The sequence below is a fragment of the Eublepharis macularius genome, chromosome 6 (assembly GCF_028583425.1).
Source record: "Eublepharis macularius isolate TG4126 chromosome 6, MPM_Emac_v1.0, whole genome shotgun sequence".
NCBI lineage: Eukaryota > Metazoa > Chordata > Lepidosauria > Squamata > Eublepharidae > Eublepharis > Eublepharis macularius.
The window spans coordinates 115,944,366-115,963,139 of NC_072795.1; the positions used below are offsets into that span (position 1 = coordinate 115,944,366).

At 42.7% G+C, this 18,774-nt stretch overlaps 2 protein-coding genes across 2 annotated transcripts in view; one reads left to right on the plus strand and one right to left on the minus strand.

Moving 5' to 3' along the window:
* LRRTM3 (leucine rich repeat transmembrane neuronal 3) overlaps positions 1-5,123 on the minus strand; it is a 179,106-nt gene extending 173,983 nt beyond the window's left edge. Inside the window, exons 1-2 of the mRNA XM_054982627.1 lie at positions 5,120-5,123; positions 3,238-4,850 (exon numbers count right to left, since the gene is read on the minus strand). Of these exons, the coding sequence (XP_054838602.1) occupies positions 3,238-4,850; positions 5,120-5,123 (1,617 nt within the window). The remainder of the gene's footprint in view (positions 1-3,237; positions 4,851-5,119) is intronic.
* The window catches only part of CTNNA3 (catenin alpha 3), a 1,107,197-nt gene that overhangs the window by 511,173 nt on the left and 577,250 nt on the right, over positions 1-18,774 (plus strand). The window lies entirely within an intron of this gene.

Consider the following 18,774-nt stretch of genomic DNA (forward strand, 5'->3'; position numbering starts at 1 on the left):
ATGAATAGTTGGATAGAATTGTGGGGCTACGGCTCAGCAGCAGAGATCTGCTTTACATGTAGAAGGTTCCAGGTTCAGCCCTTGGCTTCTCTAGTTAATAAAGGATCAGACAGTGGGTAATGGGAACAGACCTCTACCTAAGACCTTGCAGAACTACCATCAGTTAGACCACACTGATCTTAGTAGACTCAGTCTCAGTCTCAGTACTAGTAGTCTCAGTACTAGGCAGTTTTGTGTTCTCAGTTTCCCTCTTCTGCATAACATTAAAAGTACAGGAACACTGTTCTCTGAATCTTTTTACCCTAGACTTTGAATGACACTGGATGGAAAACCCTAGCTAGGCTGGTTTGTTTTATTTTTGTACAGAATAAATAAATAAAACATGGTTTGATTCTCTTGAGGCTGAGAAGACCCAAAAATTTATATTCAGTTTCTACCACCTGGAACCATTTTTATTCAGCTCAGCTTTTTTGAAAGTTCTGTAGATGGAGGCTTTTGGCAGTGGCATGTTTAAACTGTGCAGTCAGCCAGGAGTGTCTTTTTCAGATGTCTGTAGCGATAATTACACATTCATCTATGTTTATTGCTGAAGATGCGCACATATAAATATATCCTCTTAGGAGTCCTTCAGAGGAAAATGGAGTCAATTGACTTTGGAAACGCTTAAGCATTATTTTTCACATGTTAATCGGGCATCATTATGATGGCCATTTGCAGTGTAACATAAATAGCTCAACTGTTTGACATCTGGATCCTCATTGGCTTCCCCCACCCCACCCATCACTGAATTATAGAATTCTATAGTGCCTTCCAACCCTAGGTTTTACATAGGGGAGCACAAGCTGTGGGTCTATGTAAGCATTTCCTTCAAGTGTTCCTAGAGATCTGCAACTATACCTGTTTGAAGTCACTTTGATAACATTTTCAACCCCATTTGTCATCATAATAGGTTGAAAACTCAGTGTTACTGAGAAAATATACACATTATTTCCATGACAAATCAGTTTGTGGTTTGCCTAGCATTAATACATATATTTCCAATGCAAATTTATTAGCCATGCATCAAAGATTAGCGAAATATTTTCTGTGTTACAATTTTTGATGATACTAATTTTCCACATTTTGTATGGACTTGGCATTTCCCACGGAGACAGAGATGCTTTTTGATGTCGTATTTGTAGCATGCCAAAATCCTCGCCATACATCTGAAATCCTCAGCATACATATTAACTATCAGCTATAGTGTTGGTACTTTGATGGCTCTAGATATATTCATTTCATGGTTATTTTATAAGAATCTCAAGAAAGATGTTGGCTAAGAAAAGCCAACTTTCCACTTAAAGTTCACCATATCCTGCACTGTTAATCATCTTGAAATCTTTGCTTTTGGCTGTTGACAACTGTATAATATAAGCTTTCGTGCTAATAACCTTTTGAAGCTGCCTCTTGCTTTCTTTCTGCTTACATCCCCCCTAAAACCAGAATGCAGGATTATTTACCTGAAATCACTTGAAGTACATTAGTGCTCTTCAAATGATGCACTTTTTGCCTCTGGCTTATTTCAGGGTAGTTTACTTTCATGATTTTTCTCAGAAAGCAAAAAGATCCAGAACATGGACGCTTTTTTCTCTCTCTCTAGAATGCTGCAGTGAAACTGCTTTAGAGAACATTCCCTCCCAAGTGGTCAGAAATGGGCAGTGTACTAAAGCCAAATCAAGTTATGCAATAGAGGTGGTGAAAATATTTGTCAGTTTTTATGAATATGCCCCTGGATTATCTCAATATAGAGGAAAGAGTACTATTTTCATAAGGAAGGTGACATGGGTTGTAGTTTAGTATAAAATACCATAGGGCGTTTTTCCAGTTTATTATATTTTGTCATGACATTTGAGGGGGTGGCTTCAGATTACAGGTTCCCATCATGATCCCCCCCCCCTAAAATCAGGCTGAACGTTGCCTTCGCATTGAAAAATATATAGCTGAATCAGGAAAACATCACTCAGCAAGGTTATCAAAAGATATAATTGATGGATCCCCTTCCTTTCATTGGTCCATTGACTTTTCCTAAAGGAGATTCCTTCTGACCGGGCAAGCATCCAGTTATCGCTGCAAGGTTCTCCTAGTTTCCTGTGCTGTATTTCAAATGAAGCTCTATCAGCTTTATAAATACTCCAAAGTAGCAAAATCAAACACTGAAACACCACCAAGCACAATGTAACATTTTTTTTTGAAAGAAGAAAAATGACAGCTTTAATGGCTTCATCGTCAATCACATTAATGTCTGACGCGGCTGAACACGCAATTTCTAATGAGCGCCCAAGCAAATGTGAGCAGGAAGTGGATTTGCGTTTTGTGAACTGTACATTTCAGCGACTCTAATGGCATCAATAAGGAATTTGGGTTCCTCATTTAATGAATGCCTTTTGACTACTTTCTGAAAGGCAACTGTGGGCTGTGAGGGAGGAAGAAACACTAGCATCTTTTGTATGGAGCCACATGAACAGGTTTCAATTAGGATGTATCGGCTCGACAAACTCTATTGTGTGTTAACACAGTGCGGTGAATCCCATTCTGTTCCACCCACCCCCCTTTCTATTCCTTATTAAAGTGATTATTTCCACCCACCCCTCATTAGGCAAGTGATTCCCCCTCCCCCCACCCACAGAAGTTCAGGCTGTTGCTTTAAGACCACTGGCTTGCACTGAAAAGAAATCAGGCATCCTTTCAGGGGTGTTCCTGCACCATCTCGAAACCCAAGCCAGCCTAGGAATGTACATGATGCTACAGCACCTGGCAGATTTGACACGGTCTGGAGCCACAGAGAATTTCAGAAAACGTGCTCTTTGAGAACTATCACTACCATTATTTCCCCCCCTAAAAACAACACTTAACGTAGACCAACATTCTGCATTAGAGAAGTCAACACTGCAGCTGCATTGCATAGCCCTGAAAGAAGTTTTCTGTTTTAAAAAACAAACCAAATGGATTGCATTCAGTAAAGAGGCTATACAACAGGTATTCTGTTGAACCTGAGCTTATGTTCTCCATCTTTTTTTTTTCAGTGGGTTCATGGAGGAAAGTTTTTTTTAAGGCCAACATTTTGAACATGGGGGGGGGGCAAAAGTGTTGTGTCAGAAAAACGCTCCCTTTTTTAGTCACTCAAGTTCAACAAGGTGCCATGAATACCCAGCTTTTTAAAAGCTCTTTTTTTAAAAAAAAAATCACAATGCTTCATACCTCACATTCCCTGGAGCCTGATTTGCTATACGTGCAGGGTCCTGTTCCATTCAACAGCATTTCGCTGGTCTCCGTGTTGGCTGGTTTATAATCGACATAAAATTCCTGTGTGGTTGGAGTCATCTGCTTCAGTGACTGCCGTTTCTTTTTCCTGTGCCTTCGCATGAGAGACCGCTGCTGCAGCTGCTTCATGCTGGCAGGGTAACGCTTCCACGAGACATAGATCACCAGCAGGATTACCAGCACTGACAAGAAAAGGGCCACGCTCCCTGCAATGATTTTATGGAAGGAGATGTGTTCTGTGTCGTGCTCAGGCTCTGAGCTGGCTTCAGTGGCCCCAGTGGTGGGGGGCAAGGGAGGCTGGCTGTCGTGCTTAGGCCTGATCACTTTGGGTTTAAAGGTTGGTTTGGGGAGAGCCCGTGGCAATTCGAACCTTTCTGTAGTACTTCTGCCACAGATGCTGTAGTTTTTCACTGCATCAATAACATTCACCCCTTGCAGCTCTTTGGGGCTGGCACAGATAATTGTATTTTCCCTCAGCCCTTTAAAACTTTTGAGCCAGTTTACTAGGGAGCAAATGTTTCTGCTGCATTCCCATATATTCCCAGCAAGGCTGATGTCATTGAGAGATATCCAAGAATCCAAAATCTCTTGTCCGATAAATGTGAGCTTGTTGGAATCCAGGTTGAGGCGCTGCAAATTGGGCACACACTGGAACACGCTAGGTCCGCTGAACGCTTCTATTTCATTGCCAGATAAATCAAGCCTTTGTAATGAGCTCCAGGTCCAGGACATGGTTTGCCCTATAACACTGATTTTATTCCACTGTAAATAAAGATTCTGAAGGCTGATGAGCCTCGGAAAAAGTGCCAAGTTAAGCTTAGAAAATTGATTGTGCTCCAGGTGAAGCTCTTTCAGCCGGATCATGCCTGCAAAGACGTTCCTTGCCAAGCTTCGGATCCTGTTGTAGCCCAAGTCCAAGAGCTCGAGGTTCCTACAGTCCTGAAAAATCCGCACAGGGATTGTTCTCAGGGAATTGGACCGCAAATGTAAACTTAGCAGCTTCCTTAAGCCCCTGAACTGTTCAGATCCCAGAGACTGCAACTGATTGTATGACAGATCCAAGTTCCGGAGGTTTGTTATGGGTCTGAAGGTGTTATTGAGAAAATAGGCAATTCTGTTAGAACTCAGAATCAACTCTTTGAGCCTGCGTATTCCATTGAAAGCATTTTCGTCAATGGTGCTGATATGGTTATGGTCTAGATAGAGCCAGGTGAGTTGATTAAGACCTTTAAACTGATTGTATTTTAGTTTTTGGAGGCTGTTATATCGTAGGGACAAACCTAAACAACCAGCTGATATACTTGAGGGTATCTCCTGTAATTTCTGGGATTCGCAATAGACCATTTTGCCTTCACACCTACAGCCTTTAGGGCATCCTCGTTCAGCAGACGAAAGCATTGTCAGTAATACAGTAGGGGCTATTACCAGGGCTACAGCTGATCCGCTCAGTAGCCTAAATACATTGAAACCTGAAAATAAAAACAACTTAGAAAAGTTATCCCCCCCAAGAAACAAGCCAGGTCTCTTTTCAATTATGCTTGTAACTGCAACTTAAACAAATCATCGGAAAACACTATCCCCTCTCAGCAGGGTGAATACTTTACAACCTGTTTTATTCACAACCCCCCCCCCCCAGTGTTAATAATGGGGAAAAAAATTCCCTCACTCATAAATGAGCTGGTCAGATTCACATGCAGTCACTAGGTAATTTAATTCAAGCCATAGCTTGTATGGAAGCAGATCTATAGGGTAATTAATACAAAACCAGTGTAGGGGCTGCTGTAGGGCAACTAGGAAGGAGCAAAAATAGAAAACATACCCATCCTTTGTGTCGTTCAAAGGTCGTCCTTAGGTCTTTTGCTTTTGCTTAGGGTGCCACAAGCATGACAGCCCCTGTCAGCTGCTCTGTGGTGAGTCAGGGCTTGCTGACACCCAGGAAGAAAAATTGGACCCCTTGGGAGATGGACCGATTTTGGAACATTATTCTTTGCCAGCCATGCAGAATCCTCCCAGCATAAATAAATCCCAGCACAGCATTTGCAGCAAAATGTCAAGTTCTTCTTAGGTAATAGGATCTTCATGGATGGTGCCTTTTTGCATCTTTACACTGAGAAAACCTGGCTTCTTTACAGTCTCCCTGGGCAAAGCATGATGAATTCCCCCCAAGCGATGCTGAGTTCTTTCGATTCATCTGTCTGTATTCCATCGGGCAGCAGTTCCCATAGTTAGCACCCCGGTCCAGCTAGGGAAGCTGCGTCGGAGCACAGAAGCCGGGATGACCCTGTACAATGAACAAGCACTGTTCACTTCTGCGTACCGTCATTCTGAAAGCTCCTCCGACTGTTGCTTTGCTTTCCGTGAATGCAGTCTTATGTAAAGCTGCCCCCAGTGGTGAAGAATATTATGGGCATGTGCAGAAATGTCTTCTCTCTCTTTTTTATCTTGCAAATGAGTAAGCTCTGTGTTGGGAAACGGGTGATTGTTCTGAGTGACTAAATAGGAACTGACTGGCCAGCCTCTGTATACCCTAATGGAATGGTTAGAAATTTCCCTAGGTTTTTTAGCCCCCCCTCTTCCCCCCCCCAGCAATTTAACAAAGCCTTTTAAGCTCTCGGGTTGTACAGCTCAACATCTGTTGCTGGGACGTTTACCTAATATAAAGTCTAAATATCCCATTACTTTTCATTTAGGCATTTTTAAAAAATCAGCTCACATGCACACAAACACATGCACACAGGCTGTCGTGTACGCAATGGGGTATAGTTAAGCATCGCTGGTATTACAAGTGACAAGTAAAATACACTAATCCTTGTTATTACTGCCGGTAAGAAGTATGAGTAATCAGGAAGGAGAAGTTGAGAGCTCAGATAATATTCTATGTAGGGTGCTTCCACACAGGTATTGCTCTGGTTTCCTATCTAAACTGGGGTGGGGTTGATTTTTTGGCATCTACATGATATCATGCCCTAATTGTCCACTTTCTGTGTTTCTTTCATCTTTCTCAAAGCTGGGTTGGTGTGATCTTTTCGGAAAGATCATAGAGCACTTTTGCACACTGTGAAAACAGGAAAGTATGCTTCTTCTTTTTTTTTGCAGGTCTGCTCACATCAATGCCATTTTCTTTGCCCCAGTCCCCAATAGGTGCCACTCCGTCTCCACCACCAGAGGGCTTATTCTGATTTTTAAAAGATTGGTCATTGACACATCACTGTAGCAGTAAACTATGATGATATGTCAATTACCAATTTTAAACCATTGCCATTTATTAATTAATTTATTCATTTATTTTATAGTCCGTCTTTCTCTCTGAGACTCAAGGTGGACTACAGAGTGTAAGTCCATATGATCTACAGTTGCTTCGAACAATTGCCACTCAGATGCCACAGGGATTGCCAGTCACTCACTCCCCCTCCCTCAGGACCTCCCATTTGAAACTGATCAGTAATTGAATAATTGAATATTGCCACAGCTTAATGCTGTATGGATATGTCAATTACGGATTTTTTGTAAAAGTCTCAAGATGTCCTCCTCTAGTGGTGAGGGGTATGTGTGGCATGCTCAGGGGGTTAAAGAGCAGAATGAAAGAAAGTGTGGGGCTAGTCTGCCTCCCCACATCTCCATAAGAGTCCAAGCCACCTTATCTGTTTTGAGGTCAATACAGTAATACAGTGTGCATTGTCCATACCCTCTAGAGTCAGCCTTCTCGGATGCCTTTACCCTACTAGTGGTAGATACTGATATAGTGGTGGGAATGCTAAAGTAGAACTCACCTCTGCACAGCCTATCCTCTAAATGAATGGGAAAGAGGGGTCTGTCACTCCCACAATTCCTTTTATGACTGTCTGTGTTCACATGGGAGATCCTGTGGAAGGGGAAATGAGCAACTGGGCATCCTTGTGGCATCCAAGTGGTCATTGTTAGAAGCAGGATGCTAGACTAGATGGCTCAGTAGTCGGATCCAACATGACATATGTTCTGTGCTGATAAGACGGAGGCTGATTCCACACACGTTAGATAATGCACTTTCAATGCACTTTATCAATCGTTTGAGGTGGATTTTTTGTTCCGCACACAAAAAAATCCGTTCCAAACGATCTATAAAGAGGATTGGAAGTGCATTATCCAACGTATGCGGAATCACTCGTAATCAGTGACATGGAATGTTTTGCTTCCCTATTTTCAGTTGCATTATCTTCACTGATAATTCTCATGTTCAAATTGGAAACGTGAAAATGGAGGGAGATACATGTTTGTAACACCTCTCTGAAATCTGGCTAGCAGTGTGTGCAGAGATTGACTCTCCTGCACAGCTACTTGTTTTCTTCAGCATTTCTCAGGAAACAAATGGCATCTCCAGCTTAAAACAAAGCAAAAAAGGATCAGGTAGCAGGCAATGTGAAAGACCTCTACCTGCAACCCTGAAAAACTGCTGCCAGCCAGGGTAGACAATACTAGTGCAGCTAGACCAACGGTCTGACTCGATATGGTTCCATTTTATATATTCATATGAGAGTGAGGTACAAAAGGATGAGGTCATCGCTAGAGAGCTTGTTCCTACATGCATAGATAATGCTTGATCGCAGCACTTGGTGGTGCACAGTTGAATATACAAAACGTCTCAGTTGCCAAAGCTTTCTGTTGGAGGCAATAGACAAGATCTTTCAGGGATGTCTGATCTGCGCTGTCCCTTACCTCATTCAAGTCACCCTGTAATGGTGTGAGCACCAAGTCTTGAACAGCCATATGTGAGCCAGCCTTTCAGATTCATTTGGCCATCCCCATTTATCTGGGTTTTTACCACTGAGAGCCAAGCTACAAGTGACGCCTTACACAGGTTGGACACTTATCAGCTTCCCTCAAGTTTTGATGGGAAATGTAGGCGTCCTGGTTTTACAGCTTGGCTGTCCATTACAGCTGCAAGACCAGGATGCCTACATTTCCCATCAAAACTTGAGAGAAGCTGACAAGTGTCCAACCTGTGTCAGGCGTCACTTGTAGCTTGGCTCTTAGAACAGAGAGACTACAGGGGAAATGTATTTCTGCAGGTACCTCTCTCTGAATCCAAGGTACCCACTGTGAAATTAAGGGAAAGAGAGAGAGTGAGGATCCAGAATTGCTATGAGAAAAAGGTAGAAGAACCTCAGTACCCTGTTCACCCATACGCATACTTTTGACATAAAGCGCTATGATTGGTTTGCTTTATTTCACAACTGACTCTTGCCGTCACTTCAAATTCTTAGCAGTTTGAAGCTTGAAAGAGATTCATGGAAAGCAAAAGGAGTGCAAGCCTTGAAACCATAGCAATCAAAGAGACTGACCTGGAAGTCGGCCCAGATGACTTTGTTCTGGAGTTCTAACCACACATACAAGTACCTTTTGTGTGTATGCTTGTCACTGTGGTAGAGTTATGCACGTCAAGCTATCCATTATGGCGCAATTCATCTTCTTTTAAGGGTGTGTGTGTGCGTGTGCATTCCAGCCTCAATAGATTATTAAAAGTACCATGTACCTTGTCCACAGAAGTGTAAGCTTCTCTGGGGTCATGAACACGTCTTTTTTTGCTTATATTATTCTATAAAATGCCATGTCTAATGATGACACTACATTAAAAAAATAATACTGGTGGAGTTTCCATTATATCCTGTTGCATTTAACTGTAGAAATAAAGAAATACATCAGCAATTTTTATAGGTACAGGCAGTACTGCTATTCTCCTTCCTGCCCCTGCCCTGCATACATCAAAAGCTACCTATCGTTATGGCCACTCAGGGCAGATTCCAGGTTTGGAGTGGCCCTGGCTGGAGAGTGCTCAGGGCCCCTCCATGTCCACTACAAGACTCCCCTTCTTGCCCTCCCACACATGTGCTCCCACCTGACTGTGCACTTGCCCACTTGCACTTTGCCCACTTGCACATTCTCCCACCATCTGCAGTAACAGCTGCCCATACCACCTGCACATCCTTTCCCCCATGGTGCTGGGAGCAGATAGGGATGCCGTTGCCATGGCCACCAGGAATGCTGATGCTTTGTGCACCACCCATATGCCCCTTTCCATCAGCATTAGGCAGCATATGCAGCTCGGAGCAGAAGTGACAAAGCCTGCACAAGCAGGCAGTGGAAGGGCATGACTGCAGACATCCGAGGAGATGCCTGAGTAGGGAGTCATCAGCAGTAGACCCCACCAGAAGCCACAGGCCCTGGCAGCTGCCCCACTTTGCTAAGTGCTGATGCCAGCCTTGTGGCTACTGGTACATTAGATAACAGTACAGGATATCTTGCCAAATTTTAACCCACCTGTGCTTTTAAGGCTCAAACAGTAATGGTGCTTTTACGAACCTGTTCTGTTTACTATGCCCCAAGTGAAACTTGTCACAGCATGACTAGTGGTGGTTGTAGAGTATAATGAAATAGTAGAATACCACCAGCCTCCATGTGGATAAAATCTAACTGATCCAGGTTTATTTGGAATCAGTCTCAGGCCCACACACTTTAAAGGAATGGGGCAGAGTGTAACACCCTCAAAGTGCTTGGTGTATATAACTGTGCATGCACAGTTACAAACTGCTTTGCCACAGCTGCCTCCCCACCTGCCACACTGTTACCTGCAGGGGCGTGCCCCTGCCCCCGAGCGCTCCCACGGTTTGGGCCGCTCACCTCACTGTCCCTTACCTCTTCGCCACAGTTGCCCACACTACTGCTGGGTGCCAAGGTGATGGCAGCAGCATGGGTGGCTGTGGCAAAGAGGTAAGGGGTGAGGGACACAAGTGGCCCAAACTGCGGGAGCAGGGAGGAGTGGGAAGACCAGTGGGGAGGTGGGCCACCTGCTGCATCACCTGCTGCGCCGCTGGGGTGCTCGGCTCGCTGGGTACCAAGTTGATGGTGGCAGTGCAGGCGGCTCTGGTGAAAGAGTGAGGAGGCAGGCTGCAGGGGTGCTCCCCTGCCCCCAAGAGTGCTCCTGGGGTTCAGGCCACTCACCTCACCACCCCTTACCACTTTGCCGCAGCTGCCCATGCCAAGCTGATGGCGGTGAGCTGATGGTGGCAGCATGGGCGGCTGTGGCAAAGAAGTAAGGGGTGAGGGAAGCAAGTGGCCCAAACCTCAGGAGTGCTCTGGGGGGGGGCAGGGAGGCAGGCCACCTGCCATGCCACCTATCGTGCCACCGGGGCACCTGGCTCACTGGACACTGAGCTGGTGGTGGCACCGCTGGCATCTCAGTTAAGGAGCAGGGAGGTGGGCTGGGAGCACTCCCAGCAAGGGGCCGTGGATGTGGCACCCCTCAAAAATTTGCACTGGGTGGCCACCCCCTAGCCCTCCCCACGCTACACCACTGCCTGCATGCCAGTTCCACATTGAAATGGGAAAAGCAGCTCTTGTATATATTTCAAAGTAACATGTAAAGAAAACCTCTACCCAGCGGATTTGGTTTTAGATTAAAATTGCTCTTGATTTTTCTCTCAAACTTTTGTGGAGAATTTGGAAACTCTTACCTGGTCCAAATATCTGTTATGTGTGAAATTTGATTTCCCAGCAAAATTTTATCCAATCTGTATGATCTCTCTTAAGTTTATGATTATTTTGTGTTCAGTAATTAAGGATAAAATGACGAGAGGAGAGAAGAGGTCACCATTTGCAAGCACTCATGTATTCTTTTTTCCCCTTGGTTTTTCTTTAGTTCTTTTATTTTGTCCAAACTGGTCCAGTGCTTTACCATATCTATCTTTAAAGGACAGCTTGACTTCCTTCCTTCCTTCCTTCCTTCCTTCCTCCATTCCTTCCTCCCTTCCTTCCTTCCTTCCCATTTTTTGCCTCTGGAATTCATTCATTGTTCAACCTTTTGTAATTTGCTTCTGCAGCTATTGCAGGGCAGATGTTATGTTGTTGATATAGCCAAGGGAAACTTGATTTCATGAGTGAATGTCTTAAAGTTGTCAAAGAGGTGCCAGAGTAGATTGTGGCAAGAATTTGTAGGATGAATCGCCCCCAAGCTTCTACTGCAAAATACTGGGATACAAAGGGCAGAATCTAGAAGTCAGAAGCCCATGAGAAACTCTCTCTGCTACAGAGAAATGCTAGAGAGATTTTAACAGATTAAAAATTAAGAAAAATAATCTGATACAAAACTAATAATTTTTACTCAATTCCATCTCTCTATGTTTAATGTCTGTGATCTTCATAAATGAATAATCCCTATACCCAGTTACACTATATTAGTTTATACTGAATAAATGTAATTATCGAAATTTCATATATGATTAATTGTTCATATAATATGAACCAAATATCTAATAGCATGTATCCTGCAGTCTGCTTCTGTTAACATATAAGCCATTACTTTAGTATGTGTGTGTCTTTTCAAGTTGTAGTAGACTGAAGAAAACCCCATTGTATCTAAAGAGTTATTTTGACTTTCACAAAATAATGTTGGTCTCAGATTTTAATTTAATATTGCTGTTAAAGAGTGGTATTTTAAAGTGCAAAATGGTAAGCACTCACAATTGTACAAGGATTGTGTCATGTCCAATCTTACTGTTTATGCAAAGATCTTGGTGTTATTTAGTTAGGTATTTATACCCCCCCTTCCTTCCCTTCTCATTGGGAACTCAGTGTAGCTTAGAGCCAAGCTACAAATGACGAATTACACGAGGACTGCATGTGAAGGGAGTCACAATGTTAGCCAGGAAGCTGAGTTTTAAAAGAGATCGGAAGGCTTTGTCAATTTCCCCTCTCTGCTGAGCTGGAGAGACTGCTCCTCAGAGGGTTTGTTAATTTCCTCTTTGCTGCTCAAAGGCTCTGTCAGTTTCGTCTCCTGTTCTAGGAAGTGAAGAAGAAATTAACAAACCCTCTGAGGAGCGGATCTCCCCGGCTCTGGAGAGAGGGAAAATTGACAAAGCCTTCTGATCTTTTTAAAAACTCAGCTTCCTGGCTAACATTGCAACTCCCTTCACGTGCAGTCCTCATGTAATTTGTCATTTGTAGTTCGGCTCTTAGACTACCATTTTTCCCTACTTCATTTTATCCTCTCAAAACAATGGCCCGGGGCATAGGTTAGGCTGAGAGTGTGTGATGGCCCAAGGCCACCCGGTGATCTTCCATGGCAAAGCAAAGATTTGAACTCGTATCTCCCAGATCCTAGTCTGATATTCTAGCCACTACAACACACTGGTCCTCATTAATGGAATCCTGCTGAATTGGAGATGAACTCCCCTGACTTTTCATTAGATACAAGCAAATATTTACAGTTTCCTGCAAATACAAATATAGAAGTTACTTCTCTCCCTAATAAGTTCCTAAATTATATGTTGATCTTGCTATAGAATGCTAAAGTCACACCATAGTGCAAGAAAGGAAGCATATCATTTGGCGACAGAAAAGCACAGAAACGATATTACCTATTTTACTATCCATCATCTTGAAGATTAACAGTGAAATCCTAAACAAAGTTACACTCTTATAAATGCATTGAAGTAAACGAGGTTAGAAAGATGTAAGGATTGTACTATAAATTAGCAGTCACCCCAGTAAAACTTATTTTGTATGTCCTTACATACAATATATACATTTTTCCTGAGGAGAAGGCCTCTGTAATGTGTAATCCAGTAAATAAAAATGCTGGAATGACCTTTGATAAACTACTTAAAAGCTCTGGGACAAAATGAGAAAGCTGTAACGCTTTCCAGTTACTTCTGCAGACTGCAATGAGAAGCTGTCTGTGAGATGTGTTCAATTGTAGTCTCTCTCCTGTACAGAATCTTATCTGGCCTTTCTTAGCAACAGTGCTCAGGAGATCTTATCCACCATTTTTTCAACTGTATATCTCAAAGAATAGTGGAATGCTTAATCACGTATGGGAATATGGAAGAAATCAGTGTTGTCATGATTCCAAAGCCCTCGTATTGATCCATTTGAGAACATATGTCGATCTGTGTTCCTTCTCTGCACTGAGAGCCAAGCTATAAGAGATGAATTACACAAGGAGGAGCACGTGAAGGGAGTCGCAAACTCACAGTGTTAGTCGGGAAGCTGAGTTTTAAAAGCAATCGGCTTTGTTAATTTCCCCACTTTGTTAATTTCCTCTTTGCCTCCCAAAGGCTCTGTCAGTTTCACCTCCTTTTCTAGGAGGCAAAGAGGAAATAAACAAATCCTTTGAGCAGCCATTTCCCTAACTCTGTAGAGAGGGGAAATTGACAAAGCTGAGCTCTTTTAAAACTCAGCTTCCCGGTTAATATTGCGACTCCCTTCACGTGCTCCTCTTCATGTAATTTGTCTCTTGTAATTTAGCTCTGAGTGAGGGTGCATTCCGTGACAAGGCCACATTTCAATCCTTTACATTTTTGTTTCTCTGTTGGCAAATATTTACTGTTTCAGCCCAATCATTTTCATTTCACATGGCAGAAACTATCTTTGTCACATTCAGAAATGAACCTAAGCCAAAAATTGTAATAAATGACCACTGGCATAAATGTGTGAATTTCTTAGAAGTATTGGATCTTTTTATCCCTCTCCCCAAATACCAGAACTCAAGGGCGTCCAATGAAGCTGAGGGGAAGAAGATTCAGGAGAGACAAAAGGAAATACTGCTTTTCTCAATCAGTGATTAAAATGTAGGATTAGCTGCCAGAGAATGTAGTGATGGCCACAGGCACAGACTGCTTTAAAAGGGGATTAGACAGATTCATGGAGGAGAGGTCTTTCAGTGGCTACTAACCATGGTGATTAAAGGGAACCACCACATTCAGAGGTAGTAAATCTCAGTGCCAGGAGGCAACATAAGGGGCAGGCCTTGGCATCGATGCTCTGTTGGTGGCCAGTGTGAGACAGCAGGCTGGACTAGATGGCCCACTGCTCTTATACAGCAGGCCCCGTCTCATGTTCTTATCTACTTTTAGTCAAAGGTAGTGTTCTGTGAAGGGAATGAAAGCTCTGTTAATCCCTTTAAAAGGCAATAAGAAAAAAGGTTATATTAAGGACTTTTTGATAAATGTGCTGTTGTCACTAAATATTTTCTTTTATAGGTAGCCTTATCCATTTCTTAACTGCATTATTTTGCAGGATTCTGAAATAAGATTCATTCATTAGACAGTTATTCATATTTAAAGTGATTGCTTTTTCTTGAGCTAGGTATTGCTTTTCGCTTAGCAATGATGTGGAAAGTTCCAAGAGAATGGGCACATCTCCTACGATTAGCTCTGATTTTCTTCATTTGACTTTAATATATTACATTTATAGCTGATGGGATCTGTCAGTTTTGACTTTTCTGAATTCTGTAAAAAATTGTATCCCAATGAGAAAGCATTTACTGCCTCCAGGGAATCTTTTCTACAGGTGACTCCTGTATTATCCCATTCATACCCGAGGTACAGATGCACCCCATCCCATCGCTGAATGCCATGTAGTTGTGAGATGTGCATAAAATTGGAAGCTACATTGACTGGGCCATTTGTTTTTACCCTGATGGACACCCAGCTGGGAGGGAGAACCACCAATCCAAAGGTAGGGGTGCTGAAAACTTCACCATGAAAATGTTTGGCAGGCAACCATCCTGTTCTCAACAGCCGCAATCACTCATGAGCTGAACCTTGGATCATTTCATCTTGCTTTGCTGTTTGATGCCCAACTTGAGCAGTGTGCTGAGCAAGGTAGTTGTCTGCCTTGTGGTTGTTTTTCCAACTCTATTGTAGGTGACATCTGCTGCCTGCCCCCCCCCCCCGGGTCATGGATGTTTGAATCAGGAAATTAAATGACATTGGCTGTGTGTATGAAAGAGAGAGACAGAGAAAAACTATGGGGCTGTGTGCAAATATGTGTGTGTACTGCTGTAGATCCAGACAGAATGGCAGACAAACACCAAACATAATTTTTTTTTAAAAAATTCCAGTGTTGACGGCTTTTGTTAATTCTTCATTTACACAACTGATGCCAGAGCTATGACAAAGAGGCAGCATTGGGCTGAGGATTAACATGCACTGTGGTTGTTGTGGGTTTTCTGGGCTGTATTGCCGTGGTCTTGGCATTGTAGTTCCTGATGTTTCGCCAGCAGCTGTGGCTGGCATCTTCAGAGGTGTAGCACCAAAAGACAGAGATCTCTCAGTGTCACAGTGTGGAAAAGATGTTGGCAGGTCATTTGTATCTACTCAGGAGGGGTGGGGTTGAGCTGAGTCATCCTGTAAGAGTTTCCCAGGGTGTGGAATGCTAATGGTGGGAGGCTTCACTGTATCCTGAGGAGGTTCTTTTGCATATGGATTGGTGCTTGATGTGCTAATCTTCTCTGCAGGGCTATTGTCGAGTATAGAGTGTTTTGTTAGCCTGGTGTTTTTCGGAACTGGAAACCATGCTCTGTTCATTCTTAAGGTTTCTTCTTTCCTGTTGAAGTTTTGCTTATGCTTGTGAATTTCAATGGCTTCCCTGTGCAGTCTGACAAAGTAGTTGGAAGTGTTGTCCAGTATTTTGGTGTCCTGGAATAAGATACTGTGCCCTGTTTGAGTTAGGCTATGTTCAGCCACTGCTGATTTTTCAGGTTGTCCAAGTCTGCAGTGTCTTTCATGTTCTTTTATTCTTGTCTGGATGCTACGCTTTGTGGTCCCGATGTAAACTTGTCCACAGCTGCAGGGTATACGGTATACTCCTGCAGAGGTGAGGGGGTCTCTACTGTCTTTTGCTAACCTAACATGCACTGTGCTTGCATGGAAATTAACCTGGTAAACAGTCTTGAGCTGTTCATGAGCAAGCTGAACTGCTTATTGAACAATTGGTTCCCTGCTTTCAGCAAGCAAGCAAGATATGAACCTAGGGTTTCCAGCTCCATGTTGGGAAATTTCTAGGGATTTAGGGGGTTGAGCCTGGGGAGGGGCCTCAGCAGGGCATAATGCCAGTAAATCTACCCTCTGAAGAAGCCGTTTGCTCCAGGGCAACTGATCTCTGTTGTCTGAAGATCAGTACTAATTCCAGGAGATCTCCAAAGGCTGACAGCCCTGCAACCAGTGCAAATGGTCCAGCCAATGTGGTTTCCGGTTTTATACAAATCTGAAGGCTGGCAACCCTGCATGAGCAGAACCAGTGACCTATCCACATGACTTTATTATTCATACACACACTGCATGTGGGAACACAGCAGAGGTAAACAGTTCTTAAACTGCTATGAGGATACCTAAATACTGCCATTCTTACAGTGCAAAATGTACATAACTTGTATGCTTCTGCATCTGAATGCTGAGTTGTCAAAATGGTGTTCCCTCCTTCCACTTGTGCTCCTCTACATCACACTCATTGTTTTCATGTGCAAGTAGTTAGGGTACTGTTTGTTTATAATCTCACTTGCCCTTTCAAAATATTTTAAACCTCTCTTTAATTTCTTTTTCTACCTGTATGCAGGTGGTAAAACAGACCACATAAGAGTGTATCAACCTGCATAAATTTAAAGGGCTTACTCGTACACAAAAGGCTGATTTTTGAGCGGTGAGGTCATCACTTTTGCTGAGTTTCCCAGATGGGCAGCAGAACAGTTCTACAGTAGTTGATACTATTTCAAAGGAAACAACATTATGACTGTTTAGTAGATTTGGAAGTGAAAGAGGCAAACGTGAATACAGTAAAAAGGTATATAATTATATCCATTCATTCTGGGGCTGAAATCAAGATGATACGTCCATAATGATTATGGTTGCATGCCTAGCTAACCCTCTTTCCTGAGTTCCACTCTCAAGAGATAGTGGAGGAAAATGAGAGAGGTGCAAAAAGTCCCTGCTAAGAATGTATATATATTTAAAAATCTTCCCAATGTGAACTTTCCTTCATTTATGTACTTGTTCATCTGTCAAATCATCTTTGATTAGCCCAGCGACTGTAAGCTGCCAGATTGTCTAATTGCGATGGCTGATATTCTTGGGGAAATACAGAAACTTTAATTGTACAGGCAGCCTTGGTGAGTTAATTGGCTTGTCAACCCCTTCTATTTAGCCTTAGCTGCTCTTGATTTATACCCAGTAAGAACATAAAAAGGATTTTCTGGTTTAAAAACGGGGGATGCAGGTTGCGGTAATGTTTCGGGTTGTGGCTATCATCCTGCACTTTTTCCCGGCTATCAAAATGGATATAAACACTCTTTGAAGAATCTATTTTGTCATTTATATGATGGGTTACATTGGCTTCCTTTGAAGGTCATACCTGTCAAAAGACCCGTTAGTTGTTTTTCAGAGATTTAATTTCTTTGCACCTGTATCAAAATATAGCACATCACATTGATGTCCTGTCTGGTAAGTGTTTCTTTTTTGAAAAGAAAAAAGGCTGTCCGTACAGCGATTTGACTGATGTGCATGCTCACTGTTTTGTGTGAGTAGGATACGGCATGCATTTTCCTTCTGCACATAGTTTTGGTGTAGACAAATGCCCTTCTTTAAAAAACCGAGGTCCTGCTCACATGTACCAAAGCAGTTGGCCCATTCACATAAAATAGTGGCTGTTCACTCCTCATACATGTATTTGGAGTTCCGAAATGGAATGTCTGAAAAGGGCTGTTGAAGTCTGGAAAAGCAGGAGTTGCTGCTGCTATATATGCTCTGTTATGTTCTGTGGGCCTTTTGTAAAAAAACTATACATTCATGATTCTTTAGTTTTATATCTAGCTTATCTGTCAGTGCATCCATCACTTTCTAGCACACAGCTTTGCTGGGTTAAGCTGGAGAGAGTGATGGAACAAAGGGGGATGGGTGAGATTGGACTGGACCACCATGTTTAGCGCAGGACTTGCTTGCCCTGTAATATGTTGTCAACAGCTCAAAATATACTCAAGTACTTCTAGTGTGTAAAAGAACAGGCTGTGCACTGCATTGTGCCTTAATGTCCATGCACCTTCGTTTGGACACATGTGCACTAGTGTCTCCCTGCAAAAGATGCAAATGCTATAAAGAGGACCAGAGTAGGGAACTGACTACTGAGGACCATCATCACCTTCAGACTTGTTTTTACCAATCAGTTTACCAAGCATGCTGTCTGGATGTTTTTCTTTATATTTCTACCCAAAACAAGAATGTAAAGAGTTTCCACCTTTTTCCCTTTAAGCAAACTTCATGATAACCATTTTAGAAGAAAAATTCCAGAATATCAAGTGAAACCAAAAGAGTTTCAAATAGATTAGCAACATTTCTTAGAGTGGGGAAAGGGAATTCCACACTCACAATGAAAAACTAACATTTGAGAAGTAATGGTACTACGCCTTCCTAAGTAGAGTTATGGCTGTCTAAGCCAGTTGAAGTCAATAGGCTTAGATTGGTATAGCTCTGGTTAGGATGGCACTGTAATGTAGCAGATATTCTGTGGGCATTCAAACGCTAATCATTTTTAATGGATTTAGGAGCATTTAAGTCATGTAGGATTTGTTGAAACTCCCTTGAAATCTCTGCAGAACAACTGAGGGGAAAGAGTTGTTCATTAGTGATCTTGGAGGTGGCCTGGCATACCTGTGCTGGAAATTTTCCTATA